The 16087-nt window shown below is 36.4% G+C and overlaps 3 protein-coding genes across 4 annotated transcripts in view; 1 reads left to right on the top strand and 2 right to left on the bottom strand.

Annotated features, from left to right (window-relative positions):
* Nucleotides 1–1230, bottom strand: part of LOC105179052 (transmembrane and coiled-coil domain-containing protein 4) — a 5818-nt gene extending 4588 nt beyond the window's left edge. The window contains 3 exon segments of the mRNA XM_011102647.2: nt 1–226; nt 609–693; nt 783–1230. The exon segment at nt 1–226 is cut by the window's left edge and continues 13 nt beyond it. Coding sequence (XP_011100949.1) covers nt 1–226; nt 609–693; nt 783–1012 — 541 coding nt within the window. The 5' untranslated portion in view covers nt 1013–1230.
* A 7745-nt stretch (nt 1231–8975) lies between these two features.
* On the top strand, nt 8976–13610 carry LOC105179051 (UPF0183 protein At3g51130). Of its 2 annotated transcripts, XM_011102645.2 has the most exons (15): nt 8977–9261; nt 9564–9646; nt 10349–10423; nt 10609–10676; nt 10757–10862; nt 10961–11021; nt 11105–11271; nt 11475–11537; nt 11858–11905; nt 12036–12149; nt 12239–12338; nt 12428–12504; nt 12782–12886; nt 12985–13051; nt 13446–13610. In XM_011102645.2, exons 1-14 carry the CDS (start codon nt 9168–9170, stop codon nt 13030–13032), a joined length of 1209 nt encoding a protein of 402 aa, XP_011100947.1. In that variant the 5' UTR covers nt 8977–9167; the 3' UTR covers nt 13033–13051; nt 13446–13610. The 2 variants fall into 2 exon arrangements, with proteins under 2 accessions (XP_011100948.1, XP_011100947.1); XM_011102646.2 differs by lacking the exons at nt 12985–13051; nt 13446–13610 and having other exon boundaries at nt 8976–9261; nt 12749–12882.
* A 193-nt stretch (nt 13611–13803) lies between these two features.
* Nucleotides 13804–15721, bottom strand: LOC105179050 (probable pectinesterase 53). Its single transcript, XM_011102644.2, has 4 exons — nt 15255–15721; nt 14983–15172; nt 14356–14798; nt 13804–14105 (listed from the first exon to the last, which is right to left on the bottom strand). The coding sequence occupies exons 1-4, from the start codon at nt 15578–15580 to the stop codon at nt 13955–13957; spliced, it is 1110 nt and encodes a 369-aa protein (XP_011100946.1). The 5' UTR covers nt 15581–15721; the 3' UTR covers nt 13804–13954.
* Between the last annotated feature and the right edge of the window lie 366 nt (nt 15722–16087).

The following is a 16087-nucleotide window of genomic DNA, read 5'->3' as shown; positions in this document are numbered from 1 at the left end:
GTATATTCCGTTCTTCAGATTTTGCTTCCGAAATCGTCTCAGGAGCGGGAAACTTCTCCCGACAGGCCTGCTCATATTCCCGTTGTTTTTCCTTCTTGGAGTCAAACTCAGCAGGAGTTTTTTGCATGCCCAAAGACATAGCATCAATACCATTTGCCACAGAAACTTCTTTTTCAGCAGCTTCTGATGACATGTCTCCACTTTCATCCATAAGTTGCCTTAGGAACTGAAAAAGAAGAAGGATCCACATAATTAGAGATCATATCCATTAGCTGCAATGGATCCCTAGCATGGAGAAGATACTGGAACTGCAGAATACTCCATAACCTCAAAACTCTACAAGAGCTAATAAAGGACAATATGAACACTGAGATGTGTCAAGAAAAGCCATGCGCAGCCTAGAATTTTAAACAGAAAGCATTCATTACATTTGCTCAGATTAAGTTTCCGAAAGGATAAAACTTTATGTGACAACACCCAAATGAACCTAAGTTGGACATAGGCCATTTCCCGGTAAGTTATATATAGTAGCTGAAAGCAAATCATTCATCAAATCCTTCGAAGGAAAAAGAAAGCAAAGACAAAAACCAAGAAGCTAAAAGAACAACCGCTCCAACATGACGCCGGTCCGCAGATGAATGTGTGGCAGTTTCCTCTAATCCAGCCCACTCTTTGTTATCAATCTCTAGAAACCTAAAATTATAAACGATGAATCAACATAATTCTGTCTTACATATTTACGTGACTAGAGACACATGCATACAAAAAGGAATGATTAGTACTTGAAGACGGGGCGAAGGAGGCCGGAGGATTGATGCGCCCAGAGGTGAGGATCTTCGGATACGGAGTCGGTGGAGCTATCAATGGCACTGAAGACGCGTTGGTCGGGGGCGGAGGGGAGAAAGCCCAAAGGGAGAGTCTGGTGGATCTGGACCTGGTGCAGGGCCAAGGCAAAGAGTGCCCCCGCCGCGTATTTTTGCTTCGGCGTCAGCATCGACGTTGATGATGACATTGTTTTCCACCTTTTACAGTTCAAATTAGCAAGGAAAGGTTGGGAGCGTCTACAAAGATGATAAAAATGATAAAATTTGGTAGTTGTGTGAAGAATTCAGAGAGATGAAGCCATGATCACAGATCACCCTTCTTCTTCTTTTTAGCTTTTCCTCTCGGTTCAATTCTAGTGGCGGTTGGTTTCAGCTGAAACAAGAAGTGAGCTACGACGCCGTATATATGCACGTTCGCGCAAATGCCTTATATATATATAGAACTAAAATTCAAATATCAAACTATATAGAAAATCAAATATGTAATGTAAGTGTAGTATAATAAAAAAATTATAATAATTCACATAAAATAAAATATATATTAACATAACATAAACTAAATACTCACATCTTACAAGGCTCAAACCAATTGATCACACCTCAATTTTAACATTTCTCTCCTTAACATATTTATCATGATCATAGTCTTCTTTGACTCCCACCAAACGATTATGAACATGTTTGTTTTCCATAAACAAATTTTTAGCATCTTTTCTCACTTCTCACCACCCAATTCCCATTTGATACCGTTCCCCAGCCGGGGGTCCATGCATATTCTGACTCCATCCTATTTAATTGAATCAGGTCAAAGCAGTTACTAGTTTTATTTTGAAGCCCATGCCTACCAGTTGATTTCTTCTCAGTAATTTCTTGGCCTCTGTTGAACTTCTCTGTTATCACTCTCTTGGAGTCGTTCAGGTTGACCTACCAACATCTACCCACCTCGGTCCCAACTATATATGTGATAGGAGTGCATTTTGTGTTAATTTAAAGTGATTGCAATCCTTTGTGACTAAAATATTTATAATCAAATGTCATATTGCACCATTAGCTTATAAAAGATGAATAGGATGAAAAATAAATAAGTCAAAATAAATATGTGAACAAATTAGAAGGAGGAGTTAGGCGCGCCTACGTCTAAACCTGCAAGAATGTGGCTGCAAAATGATGGTTCAAAACATGATTTTTTAAAAGATTTGAAGATGATTGGAATACTTTTGACTGATTGAAAACTCTCCTTATTGAAGGAAACTCTTTGGGATAATAATTTCTATTACTTAGGTTTTTTAGTTTTATTAAAAAATCTACTTTTTAAATTCTAATAAGATTAGATAACTAGTTAGTAATAAGTGATATAATTCACCATATAAACATCTATTGGATCTCTCATTTTTGGGATAATCTCTACGTTTTTCGATAGTATTTTCTCTTCTCCTTTTATTTGTTCTCCCATTAACATGCTAGGCTAGTTCTTTTATTTCTAGTTAAAATTTCAATATGTTGTGAGATCTAACTTGTGCTTTCTACTTTCATTCATATAGGTATTTGTATTGCTCTATGTGTTTTTATCACAAATAATCAGATTTATGAATGATGGGTACCATTATTTATTGTCAATAATATTTGCCTAGCTAATTGAACTTGTAATTTTGTAATTGTTTGTTTAATTTAATAACTAGTGGTAACACAACGTAATTGGTTATGCCGTAGTTTTTGATCATGTTATGGAATGCACAATCTAATTTAAAAAAAATCTTGGTAGGAATTTATTGGTTAGAGTTGGACCTTTTTAGTTCTTATTATTGTTGGTAGATTAAATCTTGAGGACGTTCCCAAGGTTGTTTACTGATTAGAGATTTAGTCGACAGACGTTTTTTGACTATATGGACAAGGTAAGAAAATGTGAGGTTGTTATGTCGTACCAATGATTATAGACAATTTATGATTGTCATCTTTGCATCTATGATAAACCGTAGAATTGAGCATCATCTTGTTTTTAACTGGAATATTTTTCTCATATTTATCCTATTTTTAATTTTACTTTAGATTTAGATTTTAAAACAAAATCCCCTCTTCTTTTTATTTTTACTTCTACTCTTCAAGGAATTAATTTAAAACCAAAATCTGTGGATTTGATCCTACTCACTACTTTCGCAAGTCCTAGTAGGAAAATATTTTTGGTGGATTCGGTACTCATCAAATTTTGGGGCCGTTGTCGGGGATTAGTGTCTTTAAATTAATTTTTTTTGTTATTTATTCTTGCTACTTGGTTTTTATGCCAAATTCTTCTCGTATAGGTGACATTGAATTTGATCCTGAGATCAAGAAGATCACACGTAGACTCCAAAAAGAAACTCAACAACATAAGGGAAAGGCTTCTACCTCTTCTGAACTATACGTCCCACGTCTAGCAACTCTTAAGATGAAATAATGGCCAAAATCTGGAACGGACGATCAAAGAGATAACTTTTCTTGACTTAAATCAACAACCTCTTTGCATTGAATACCCTACCTTAAATGCTGACTTTGAATTTAAATCTAGTCTTATTCACTTACTTCCTACTTTTCGTGGCCTTGTAGGTGAAGACCCACACAAACATTTCAAGGAATTTCATATGGTATGTTCCGGCATGAGACCTCAAGAGATCACCGAAGAGCAAGTCAAACTGCGAGCTTTTCCATTCTATTTGGGTGATAGAGCAAAGATTGGCTCTATTCTCTATATTTGGGATCCATCATTAGTTGGAACTAGTGCGAAAAGCAATTTCTTGAAAATTACTTCCCCGCCTCACGAACCATAACTATCGGGAAGGAAATAAGTGGAATAAGTCAATTTTTGGAGAAAATTTTCATGAGTATTGGGGAAGATTCGAGCAGTTAGTGAAGAGTTGTCCTCATCACCAAATTTTCGACCACCTCTTGATTCAATATTTCTACGAAGGACTGTCTGAAACGAATAGGAGCTTGGTAGACGTGGCTAGTGGAGGTGCTTTGTATGATAAAACACTACAACCACGCAAACTGATTACAAGCATGGCAACTAATAATCAGCAATTCGGCAGTAGAAACGACAACCCACCACAAAGAGTGAACGAGGTAAGTACTTCCATTGATGAACACTTAGATGAACTCACTTCTCTTGTAAAAAAATTTATAGTAAGAGGCACTCAACAAGTAAAAGCTTGTGGCATATACACATCTTCGGGTTACTTTACCGATGCTTGTCCTACACTCCAAGAAGAATCCACCATGCATGCCAATGTTAGGAGGATTCTCTGGACCATCACAAAGGGGACATGATCCCTTTATATATAACCCCGGATAGAGAGATCATCCAAATTTGAGATTTGGAATCAACCTCAAAATTTCCAAAGACCTTCATACCAACAACAAGCAGCACCTTCTCAAACCAACCCTAATTCTGGTATGCCCCTAGAGGATATCGTGAAAACACTCACCTTGAATACTCAATAATTCCAACAAGAAACTCGGGCAAGCATCTAGAATTTGGAGTCTCAAATGAGTCAATTGGCATTATCCGCCAGTGTGACGCCCCAAAGATTATATTATATAATTAGGGGATTAATTGGTAAATTTTATGAAACTTAGTTAGTTGGTTAATAATTATAGGTCATAATTGAAATATAATAAAATTTGAATGGAATAAATTGGAGTTCGTTATAATATTTGGGGGCAAGTTATATCAATTAAGAAATGTAGGAAGGACGTAATGGGTATTTTGAGAAAAAATTAATTAAATAAATAAAATAATAATAATATTATATATATTATTATTAAATCTTGGATGGAAATTTCTTTTACCTATTTCTCTAGGTAATCTATTATTAACAACTTCGTCCCAACTTCTTTCACTGTAAAGGAATAGAATATTCTATCTTCACAACTTGTCTCATGACAGAACCAATCATTAGTTCCCAACCGTGGGGTGAATGAAATCCGATACATAAATCGGTTAATAAAAGAATCGAAAAGAAAGGAAATGATTTAGTTCCAGAGCTAAAGATTGTAGTTCTCGAACGAGCAATCGAAACGATTCTGCTTTAAACTCAAATCTGATCTCTTTCCATACCTCACAAGCGGCAGCTAGTTCAGGACTCCATTTGCTAGCCTCACGGATAATTGCATTACCCTCAGCAGCAAAATCACGTCCTTCATTACGAGCTTTTACACATGCTTCTAGAGCTACTCGGTTAGCTACGGCACCTGGCGCATTACCCCAAGGGTGGGCAGGGGACTGCAAATCCTTTTTCCCCAGTTCAAATCCGGGTGTCGTCTGATCAACAAAGAACTAGAAATCTCTTGTTCTCTTCTGTTATGTCTCTCGAACCATAGTAATATTTTTTAATTTGATTGAATCACTTCAACAGCCTTCGATGGTTATATTGGTATCCAAAGTACGAATGAGATGGATGTTTGTTGTCCCAACCATTCTTTTAGTCCCGAGCCCCATAAGGAAGGGCTATAAGTACTGGGAAGGGCTATCTCACTCCAGCAAGAAAGGAAAAAAGAAGTTTTAAGTGGGCCGTCTTTTGTGGGTAAAGGAATTTGCATAATTCTATTTCAGATATCTATATCTATTGAAAAAGAAAATGAATAAGCGACAGTAGTTGGAGAAGTTCCATCCATTTCAAGTGCGTATCCCATTTTTGCGCAGCAGGGTTATGAAAATCCACGAGAAGCGACTGGGCGTATTGTATGTGTCAATTGCCATTTAGCTAATAAGCCCGTGGATATTAATAAGAGGTGGAATAGAATAACCCGATTGAAGCGTAATGATCATACGTTTGTAATGCATTGTATGTCCCATAATAGGTCCCATTCTTCTACCCTTTCCCGGAAGTCGATGACTATATACATATAAACATATATATAATAATATGTATATAGATATATACATATAAAATTATGAGAAAAGAGGGAGCGGATGAGAGTGGCGGCCAAGCCCACCTCACTTCTCTCTCCTCTCTCTCATTACACATATATATAATATACACATATGTAGATTTCTACTTCAGAAATTTGCAATTTCTCAATGCAGGCCAAGAAGAAACAGAAAGGTAAGAATTTATGTTTTAATTTATATTAATTTATATAATTATATTATTTAATTAGTTTTTTTACTAAATATAATTTATATTGAGCGATATATTATTTAATCGGAGTACTTTATGATTTTGGCTATTTAAATTAGTGTCGAATTAAATATCACATTTGCTAATTAAAATATTAGATTTGTTAGATTTAATTATTACTATAGCTAATTTACACAATTCCATTGGAATGATTAACCAAATATGTAATTATATGTATTATTGCTTAATTAAATTGTATAGCAGCGAGAAATCGATAGAAAATTCATAGAAATATTCCGAGAATTATATTTAATAAATGGTATGTTAATAAAGAGGAAAAACGAAATATTCCGAGAATTATATTTAATAAATGGTATGTTAATAAAGAGGAAAAACGAAGATTTGTACTTCGATAAAAGTAGAATATTAAAGAATTATTAGAAATTGTACGAAAAATATTTGATATTGTATTTAAAAGAAATTATGATATTCTCGATATATTAACTGTATGTGGTATAACTCATTATAGGATAAATTATGATATTCTCGATATATTAACTGTATGTGGTATAACTCATTATAGGATACGGGGGTAAAGTGAAAAAACCGACCCACCACCTATTGAATAGATAAAGGCGTTGTAAGGTCGAGGTAAGTAAATAATTAGTATTATCTATATATGTCCCCTTTATTTGTGGTTTTACTGTTATATGAATTTGTGGTTCATGCTGACATTGATTTATCTGAAAGTATATGAGTGATGAAATGATTTGATTGATTGATGACATTGTGTACGTAGAATGAGGAAATGAGTTAAAATATTATGTTTGTTGTTTGATGCGTTGTGGATGTCTGGAATGAGAATATGTCGATATATTGTTTTACGTTACTAGTTGCTTACAAGAATGGTGATATGTGGAAATGAGGGAGCGGTGGAAATTGAATATAATTGTGGTGTGAATACCCCTTGATGTGTTGAAAAGCCTATAAGACGAAAACATGATATGAAAAGAGCTATGTGCGAAATGAGATTATTGAGCCGGCTGTCAAGGGGATTCACTTGAATTTATATAACGGTGAGATTGAGTTGATGGGAAAACACAATATCACTTTCTGGTAAGAAAACTAGGAAAAATGGAGTTTGATTGATTGTCTTATTATGAGATAGTCATGTGGTGTAATAAAGCTGATTATGTTGGAATTAAATTGATTGTATTCCATGCATGTTGCCTGTTTATCTTGTTTGTGCTGTGTTTGATATGCATATATAGATAGGGCTGGTTATTTACTTACTGAGTGGCAGGCTCATCCCTCTGCTGATATTTTCTTTCAGGAGTAAACTTTGAGATGTCTGGCTGTTGAAGAATAGGTCTACGCGCTATACCCAGGCAGGTAGGGCCAGTATGTTGTTTTCTCCTCTTTGTCAATTAGAGTACAAAACACATTTTGTTATATAGAGAGAACGTAAGCATGGAGATTACTGATGATGGATTACTTGTGGTGTTTGATGTGCATATATAATATTGTAGGTTGATTACGCTTGTTATGACGTTGGGGTTACGTATTCAAATGGGTTAAATTATTATGCGCATTTATATTTATAAACACAGGGATTACTATAAGTATGACGTTTAGGGTAGATATAGCCCTTATAGCGAAGGGGGTGCTACAGCCAGTCGTCTAAAATCTCAAGATAAGTTGCCCTCCCAAACTATCATTAATTCTAAGCAAAGCGTTAGTGCTATTACCTTGTGCAGTGAAAAAGAGTTACAACCCGAAAATAGCACTAAGCGTGGACATGCAGAATAGGACAAAACAGAGCATGAAAAAGAGTTACAACCCGAAAATAGCACTAAGCGTGGACATGCAGAATAGGACAAAACAGAGCATGAATTGGAAATGCCTCAAAAGCAAGCAGAGAAGCCCGGCCTACCCAAATAAGAGCATCCCAAGCCGTCATATACATGGAGAAGCATCATGGCAGGGATGGAGCTCTTTCGGGCGGGTTGTAGATGGAGCATCGGCACGGGCCATTTGGTGAACATTTGGAGCTTCCTCGTACTTCCACGTTTCGACTTATCACTCCAAAGCCCCTTCATTGCCCCTTGTTGCAATGACCTCATTTTGGAGGATACGAGGGTATGGAATGACGAGTTGATCTCTGCACTGTTTTGGCCGGAAGACAGGGAACTTGTTGCTCAAATCTCCCTTAGCTTTATTGGTACGGTGGACTTTGGCACTACTCCAATATATGTGTTTTCCTCTCAAATAACAAAGTCAATACACCTTAATCATACTATAATTTTATTCTAAATGCACCTATATAGTTGGGATCTTTGCAACCCATCATCCGCTAATTGTTAAAATAATTTGAAAATCATTTTTCTGATTTCTATTTTTAATCTATTTAAATTAAAAATTATAAATAAGTTTTTATCAATTATGCTTGATAAAATTATGAATATTAAGCTTTTTGGCAAATAATTCGTCTTCAACTTTGTTTTTTCTACTTTTCACCTTGATTTTCAAATATTCGCAATTTTCCCTAATGCTTAGTTTACAACTTTAAAAAAATATTCATTTTCAATCTCCTTTAATTATTATAAGAATTCATTTGAATCGATAATGTCCTATTTAAGTGGTAAAAATGAATGTTCCTATCGATAAGATTGTGGGTTTGGGTCTCATAAATATAAATATATTTTCACTTTTATAATTTGTTTTTATGTATTTATTTATTATAGTTTTGACTTTGAAATATATAATATATTAAATAATATAATAAATTCATACTATAATATTTTCCCTTGGTAATTAACAAATGTTAGGAATTAAACATTTGTTCAGATAAGGGTAATTTTGTATAAGCAGAAAAAGTATTTCAAAACAATCTGCCAAATACAAAAGTACTTTTTGTATTTAGGTCTCTTAATTTAGGACATTTTTATATCCCTCACATATTCCATAGGGGCAACAAAAAGCATATTTCATAGGGGCAATTTTGTCTCCGCCATCTTGTGTGCTCAAGTGGGCAATATAAAGGGAGATAAAAATTCAATCTTTGCTTCTACAGCAAAATAACTCCACCTTCACATTCGAATCCACCGATTCCATAACTCCATCATTCCTTCGTTCAATAATAAAATTTTCAATTTTTAGTTTAAACCCATTTTCCTTGGGAATTCCCTGTCATCTTAATCCCATCAGCAGTTCAATCCGATCCCAATTTGATTTGAAGAGCTTTTATAAGATGCAGAGAAGTAGACGTAGGTGCGAGGGCACTGCCATGGGCTGCATCGTACTCGATCTTCGTCCTGGCCTCGGCCTCGGCCCTTTCTCTCTCGGTAAACCCTATTTAGTCCATTATTTTGCATTGTTTGGATTGTGTGTGAGTGGAATTTGTTTTTTTGACATTGAACTAGAATTATGAATTGATTGGAATTAAGGATTTGAGTTAAATTTACCACTCTTTTGGGTTTCCGCCTCTGTTGATCCTCCAATCATGGGTGCATTCCTTTTTGGATTGGTTTAGAATTTAATGAACTAATTAAGATTATCGATGATTTTTGTTATTCATAAATGTAATTAATTTAGGGGAAATTGTGTATGGTATCGTGTTGATAATTTTGTTTACGTTGACATTCAGGGATGCCGATATGCGAAGCTTTTGCTCACATAGAGCAGCAGCCCAACGTTTATGATGTTGTTCATGTCAAGTACTATGACGAGGTATGGTCCGTATGGATAGGGTTCATTTAGCTTAAATCGGCGTTCTAGGTCATATTATGTTCTTTAGGGTTCATCAGTCTCAGCATGCATGACCTTTTGAAAATTGTCTCATTCTTCTATTCGCCAAATTGTGGATATGATTACCATACTTGACTGGTAATAACATTTGGATCCTGAATAAACTCCACTTTTGGAGTTTGTGTTTCTCGAAGATGGGCTTTTTCACATTCTTGATTGTGTCCTAGCCTTTGGTTGTCGTCATGTTGTTGCTTCTATCAATTGGCTAGGCTGTCGTCATATTGTTGCTTCTTTCGATTGGCTAGGTTGTCATATCGTCGCCTTATTGATTAGCTTTTGCTGGCTTTCTACCTAATGAATCTTCACACTTAATGGAACCGTGTGCTGTCCGACCTTTCAGGGATGCTTGTATGTCGTACACGTGTTTTGATCTTTTTGGCCTTTTGCCATTTCTAATTCAAGGTCTAAAATTTGTTTAACAAGTTTTACATTTTTTTCATAACATAAAGATCTTGGACTGTTGTGTGTGTTGTGTAAGCTTGTTAATGCAGGGAGTGTGACTTCTCAACTTAGCAAAGTCAGAATTTTCACATTTCTTGGTGTATCCTATGCCTACATGTCAATGCTCACTGTGCCTCGTGAAAGAATTATGCACATTCTTATGCTTATTCCTGTGATCTGCAGGAGCCTCTGAAACTTGACATGGTTATTAGCTTCCCTGACCATGGCTTTCATCTTAGGTTTGATCCTTGGTCGCAGGTACTTATGATTCGAGGATTTTATTTTAAAGATTATTCGTTTATAAAAATCAAAATTGAATATCTTGCGAACATGAATTTTCGGTTGTGCTATTGCTGCAAATGCACAAACATTCATGCGCAATCAATAAAATTGGCTGTTTTCTCATAATATGAATTCTTAATTTTAGTTTTTCTTTATAACAGAGGCTGCGCCTTATAGAAATTTTTGATGTCAAACGGCTTCAGATGCGGTATGCTACTGCCTTGATCGGGTAGGATCTTGTGCCTGTACCATTGAAACTTTATCTTTTATGTTAAAGAATTGGTTCCTCACAAGCCGTCGTACTTCCAGTGGACCATCTACTCTTGCAACATTTGTAGCTGTCTATGCTCTTTTTGGGCCAACATATCCTGGAATTTATGACAAAGAAAGGGGCGTTTACACTCTGTTTTACCCAGTATGTTTGTTGATATCAACTTATCTGGAACAATTAGTCTTTGCAATTTCTTCTACCTATCTTATCTATTGGCAATGGTTCACGGTTGTATTTTGCAGGGCTTGTCCTTTGCGTTCCCGATACCCTCACAATATGCAGAGTGTTGCCGTAACCGTGAAGGTATTCATTTTTTAATAACCTCTTCGCAATTGACAAAATCCTCTACTCCTGGTGCTAAATGGTCCTTACTGCATCTTTGCAAGCTGAACTGCCCTTGGAGTTTCCTGATGGCACAACTCCAGTTAGTTGTCGTGTCTCAGTATATGATTCTTCTACAGACAGTAAGGTTGGTGTAGGCACTTCACTGGCCAAGGCATGTGTACCTCCACTGCCTGCTGGCAGCCTTTACATGGAAGAAGTGCAAGTGAAGGTCAGATATTTTACTGTCTGTCATATGTAGTTTCCATATACATTAATTTTCCTTCTGACGGACATTTTAACCTTTGAAATGCGTATAGTTTCCACTGTACTATCTCCAGGTTAACATTATACTAGCAATTCTTCTTTATACATACGGAAAAAGTGAAGTTTCAGAATCTTTACTTAACCTCATTTATCTTATGTATTGTTTAGTTAGGGGAAGAATTGTGGTTTACAGTTGGGGGGCAGCATATCCCTTTTGGCGCATCACCACAGGTATATGAACCTTTTGAAGTGACGGTCAGTCATTTTTCAGTTATTTGCCTCTATCATTCACTTTAAATTCATCAAATCCTTCCTTAACAAATTTTGGCCTTTCATCTGACCTCAATACACTGTGACATCCAATTTCATTGAACTTGATCTCCTTTTTTTCCCCCCCTCCAAGAAGAATAAAGACATGAGTTTCTTTGCATTAACTTTGGCTTCTGGCATCTAGAATAACAAAATAAAAGTCTTTTGTTTTCTTCCTCTTAATGATGTTTTGCTGACAAATAGTCATGAAGTTCCGCTTTCTCTTCGTTATCCATATGCAGGATGTATGGACTGAATTGGGAAGACCCTGCGGAATTCATCAAAAACAGGTATTACCTAGTGTAGGATCTCGTCAAGTTACAAACTCATGAATATTAACAATACATACTTTCTGCAATATTTCCTTGGGTTTCTAGTTGTTAAAATAAGGGGGTAATTGAGTTTTTGTGAGTGACACAGGTGGACCAAATGGTAATCCACTCTGCTTCAGATCCTCGGCCACGAACAACCCTTTGTGGAGATTACTTCTATAATTATTTCACACGTGGCTTGGACATCTTGTTTGATGGGCAGGTACCCTCCTTTTTTGTCATAAAATTTCATTATTGGTCGCATGAATTATAATCATATGAAATTTTGACTTTATCTGACCTGTTTTGCAGAGCCATAAAATAAAAAAGTTTGTTCTGCATACCAACTATCCTGGGCATGCAGATTTCAACTCATACATGAAATGCAATTTTCTGATATACAGTTCTGATTGTGAGTTGTTGACCCTTTCCATAAATTTTCTTTTACAGTGAAGAAAATCAACAATCTGATCATCAGTTTTTGGGTTTAAATTGTTTCAGTTGGTGGGTCATGTCATCAGGATGTGAATGCCTCTAAGTGTGCAATAACGCCTAGTACAAAGTGGGAACAAGTTAAGGTGATATATTTAAGCTTCTTTGGATTAAACAAAAATGGAGTTCATTTTGATTGTTGAACGTTTAATCCTTGATGTTGAATTAAAAAATTCTGCAAATTTTCCTACTTGTTCAAGCCTATTGTCATTTTTCACAATATGACTTAGACAAGTTCACTACAACTGATGGTTAGACTAAGCTGTACAGATGATGGTTTTTTTCATGTCCAGTTGTAGTGAACTTGTCTATTCCATGCCCATGATGCAGTTTTTAGGAATATAAATATACAACATTCCGCAGGAAATCCTTGGCGACTGCGGTCGAGCTGCCATTCAAACTCAAGGCTCTACCAGCAATCCTTTTGGATCTACATTTGTGTATGGTTACCCAAATATTGCCTTCGAGGTGGATCTTTTTATTGCAAACTCTTAAGCTTTCCTTTGTGCTTATCTCTCGAAAGTTTCTTCAAGTTTGCTGATCAGGCACAAATATGACGTTCACAGGTCATGAAGAATGGTTACGTTGCAACTGTGACTCTTTTCCAGTCGTAATGTTTTACATGTAGACATGGTATGAAACACTTCCTTTAATGCCCCATTTTGATCAGTGATATTTGGTATCGTTATCTTCCCTACCTTTCAACTGAACTGCGTGATGGAAATGCACCTTATTTGACTATGTTAATCCAACAGAATTATGATGTAAAATATGAAACATTATGAATATATCTGTAACTAAGCTTTTCCTGGAACTATGGATAACATGAAGTCTCTTTTTAATTTTCCGTCGAACCTCACACGCAGGTGAGTTATTATGACTGTTGGCTGATGATAGTTTAAACTCTGTTTTGAGCCACGTGTAAAAATTTGTGCTGCGTAGAACCCCTGTTCGTTCCCTTTAATACAGAATTTGGGCTGACATAGATTTATGATTTATCGTCTTTTCGGTTTTCTTGTTTTGGCAGGATCAAGGGCAGTTTGTACGGACAAATGGTGGCTGAACGAGTATGTATTACATTATATCTGATGGAAGGTTTGAACATGTACAATTCCTACAACTTGTATAGTTCTGTAAATTATCATCTCGTACACAAAAATGGTTATTTAATAAAAGTTCTGTGAAAATCGCATCAGTGTTGTTTTTTTTTTTTTTTGTTGTGTGGTTAACTCATATGAAGATATTAGTTTCTTTAGTCCAAAAAATCCTTAAAATCTCGGTTTGGACGTAGGAGTCTAGCGAGGGGAAGGCGAAAGATACCATCACATTTTGCTTTCAGATAAAAGTTAACCATCTTATTCAAGAAGAAAGCAACTGAGATTTTCTGGTGGAAAAGTGTACAAATTTTATTAAAGTTGGACATACAAGGTAGCCTTCTTGTCGATGTACTTAAATACAGTTCTCCTTCAATTCTTGAATGATAATTGTGTTACATTGTCCTCAGTAGAATATGTTGTAATACGTAGAAGTAAATAATTAGAAATTGGTGAGCCATTGGTGTCCATCAATGAAGCTAAGTGATATAAATGGCTCAGCCTCCTGTTTGGTGAGCTCCCTTGCCCATGACACCCTGCCTCCATAATCCGCCCCTGGTCCCGAACACTTGAATTGCCCGTAGAACACCGTCCTTTTCCAACATACGTAAATAAATAAATAATATCAAATTATTGTGATCAAATTAAATCAATCATAAAGTAAGTATAATATATTTGTCATTTGATTATTCATTTCTTTGAACTGAATGCTAATTATAAGATAAGTGTATTATACCTATTTTATAATTGGTTTAGATTTTGGCCAAATCGAATTTGGATCAGAATTTTCATACAAGACATTGCCTGATTCATTATGGAAATTTCAGAGTGTGAAAAACTTACATTTGTCTCTGCTTATCACCCCAGTCATACCATCCTCTTGGGGTAATAATCTTATCCATATATGTATAAGCAAATACCACTCTTGAAAAAGTGCCCCAGGCCCGGCCCAAATACAGTGCACCAGATCCAGTGACCTTGCAGTTCACAAAAGAGAATCCAGTTTCCTCCAGCATACTCTCCCTTTTCTGGGCTGTTAAGGCCCCATAGCTCTTGGTCTTTGCATGGAGGTGACAGTCTTGATATAGCGACAGTCCATCTCCAAATATGAAATCCACAGAACCTTGAATGTGGCAGTTCTTGAAATAGTGCCTGCCCTTGTGGTCATATAGAGTGTCTTGGGCTCCAATAAACTTGCAGTTTATGAACGCCGCCATGTCAGCTGATATCCGCAGCGCCACCGCCTGCTTTCCGGTGGCTCCGGCAGGTGGAGGTGGTGCTTTGTTCTGTCCATGAACCATCTTAGTAATCCTCATTTTTTGGACATGACTAATGCTGAGAAACATGACATGTTTTACTAGGGAAACATGCAATTGAAGTTGATTAATCTTTAATTGCGAATATGCTAACATGCGAAACACACATAAAAAGATATTCACAGCGCAAATGTATATTTGAAAGTCCGGCAACCTTAAAGGTGATGTTCTTTGCAACAAAATACGGAGCATTGACAGCAAATGTTGCCGAGCCATAAGTACCCAAAGGCTGTCCATTTGGGCCGACACGATCAGCTGTGTCATCCCATCGGATTATAGTCTTGCCGGCGCCAGCTCCTTCCAACGTAACATAAGCCATTGTCATCGGAATTTCTATCTTTTCCCTGTCAGTATACATACATTCAACCCAAAATGTGACAAAAACAAACTTGTAATATGTTGGAACTAACAGTGATGCATATTTACCTGTAAGTTCCTGGACCAACGGAAATAAGTAGGCGACAAGGATTGAAGAGAGGGATAGAGGAAATGGCGGCGTCGAGGGTGGTGAAGTGTGCTAGTTTAGGGTTCTTGTTGACCTTAATAGTTTTGCAGGGGTGGAATTTGTTCTTGGCGTCGAGGAAGTTGGAGTGGTTGCGGGAACTCATTCTTCTCACCCAATTCAAGTAGCTTTCTTCATTGTTTTTGATGGAACTTGCACTTGTAGTACTACTTGTCAACAACAAGATTATTAATGTTGTTGCCCCCAAGAGCTTCATTCCCATTAATAATGTGCTACAATCCTTGCCCATTTTTCCGATCGACAAGAAGAATTGTGTGTGAGAGAATGGCGTATGTATGTATATGCTATCTGTAATTATCTCAATCCATCTGTCAACCCGTGTTTTATAGTGTCCGTTTTTGTCTGCTTGAGCAGCTCTGAGGATCAGAGTCACTCTCATTCTCTCTCTCTCTCTCTCTCTCTCTCTCTCTCACACACACACCCTCTCTCTCTCTCTCTCACACACACACCCTCTCTCTCTCTCTCGCTCGTATTTTTACCATCCATCCACAGGTAGAGAGCCAAATTTCTACCTTATCATGTCATTCATGGATGGTGGTGGTGCAGCCATAGCCATAGGGACATGATTTGTACAGCAAGAGAGTTGACAAATAACACATATATACTCCCATACCCACAGTTAAAATTAAAAGGGGACCATAACCATTGCATACAAAAGAAAACAGAAATCTGTAGTACTACATTGGGCAAATAAACATTATTTAGATGTCTTATTTTCAGCAATATATATGGCTAA

This window comes from Sesamum indicum, unplaced genomic scaffold, assembly GCF_000512975.1.
Source record: "Sesamum indicum cultivar Zhongzhi No. 13 unplaced genomic scaffold, S_indicum_v1.0 scaffold00120, whole genome shotgun sequence".
NCBI lineage: Eukaryota > Viridiplantae > Streptophyta > Magnoliopsida > Lamiales > Pedaliaceae > Sesamum > Sesamum indicum.
This window is presented reverse-complemented; position numbering and strand designations above follow the sequence as displayed.

What these genes read in the sequence shown, in the direction of transcription:
- LOC105179051 (XM_011102645.2), top strand. Translation starts at nt 9,168, where the DNA reads ATGCAGAGAAGTAGACGTAGGTGCGAGGGCACTGCCATGGGCTGCATC. An exon ending in CCTCGGCCCTTTCTCTCTCG is followed by an intron (nt 9,262 to 9,563) that starts GTAAACCCTATT and finishes GTTGACATTCAG; the next exon opens with GGATGCCGATATGCGAAGCT. An exon ending in TTTACACTCTGTTTTACCCA is followed by an intron (nt 10,863 to 10,960) that starts GTATGTTTGTTG and finishes TGTATTTTGCAG; the next exon opens with GGCTTGTCCTTTGCGTTCCC.
- LOC105179050 (XM_011102644.2), bottom strand. Translation starts at nt 15,580, where the DNA reads ATGGGCAAGGATTGTAGCACATTATTAATGGGAATGAAGCTCTTGGGG. An exon ending in CAAAGAACATCACCTTTAAG is followed by an intron (nt 14,799 to 14,982) that starts GTTGCCGGACTT and finishes GTTCATGGACAG; the next exon opens with AACAAAGCACCACCTCCACC. An exon ending in GGTGATAAGCAGAGACAAAT is followed by an intron (nt 14,106 to 14,355) that starts GTAAGTTTTTCA and finishes ATGTTGGAAAAG; the next exon opens with GACGGTGTTCTACGGGCAAT.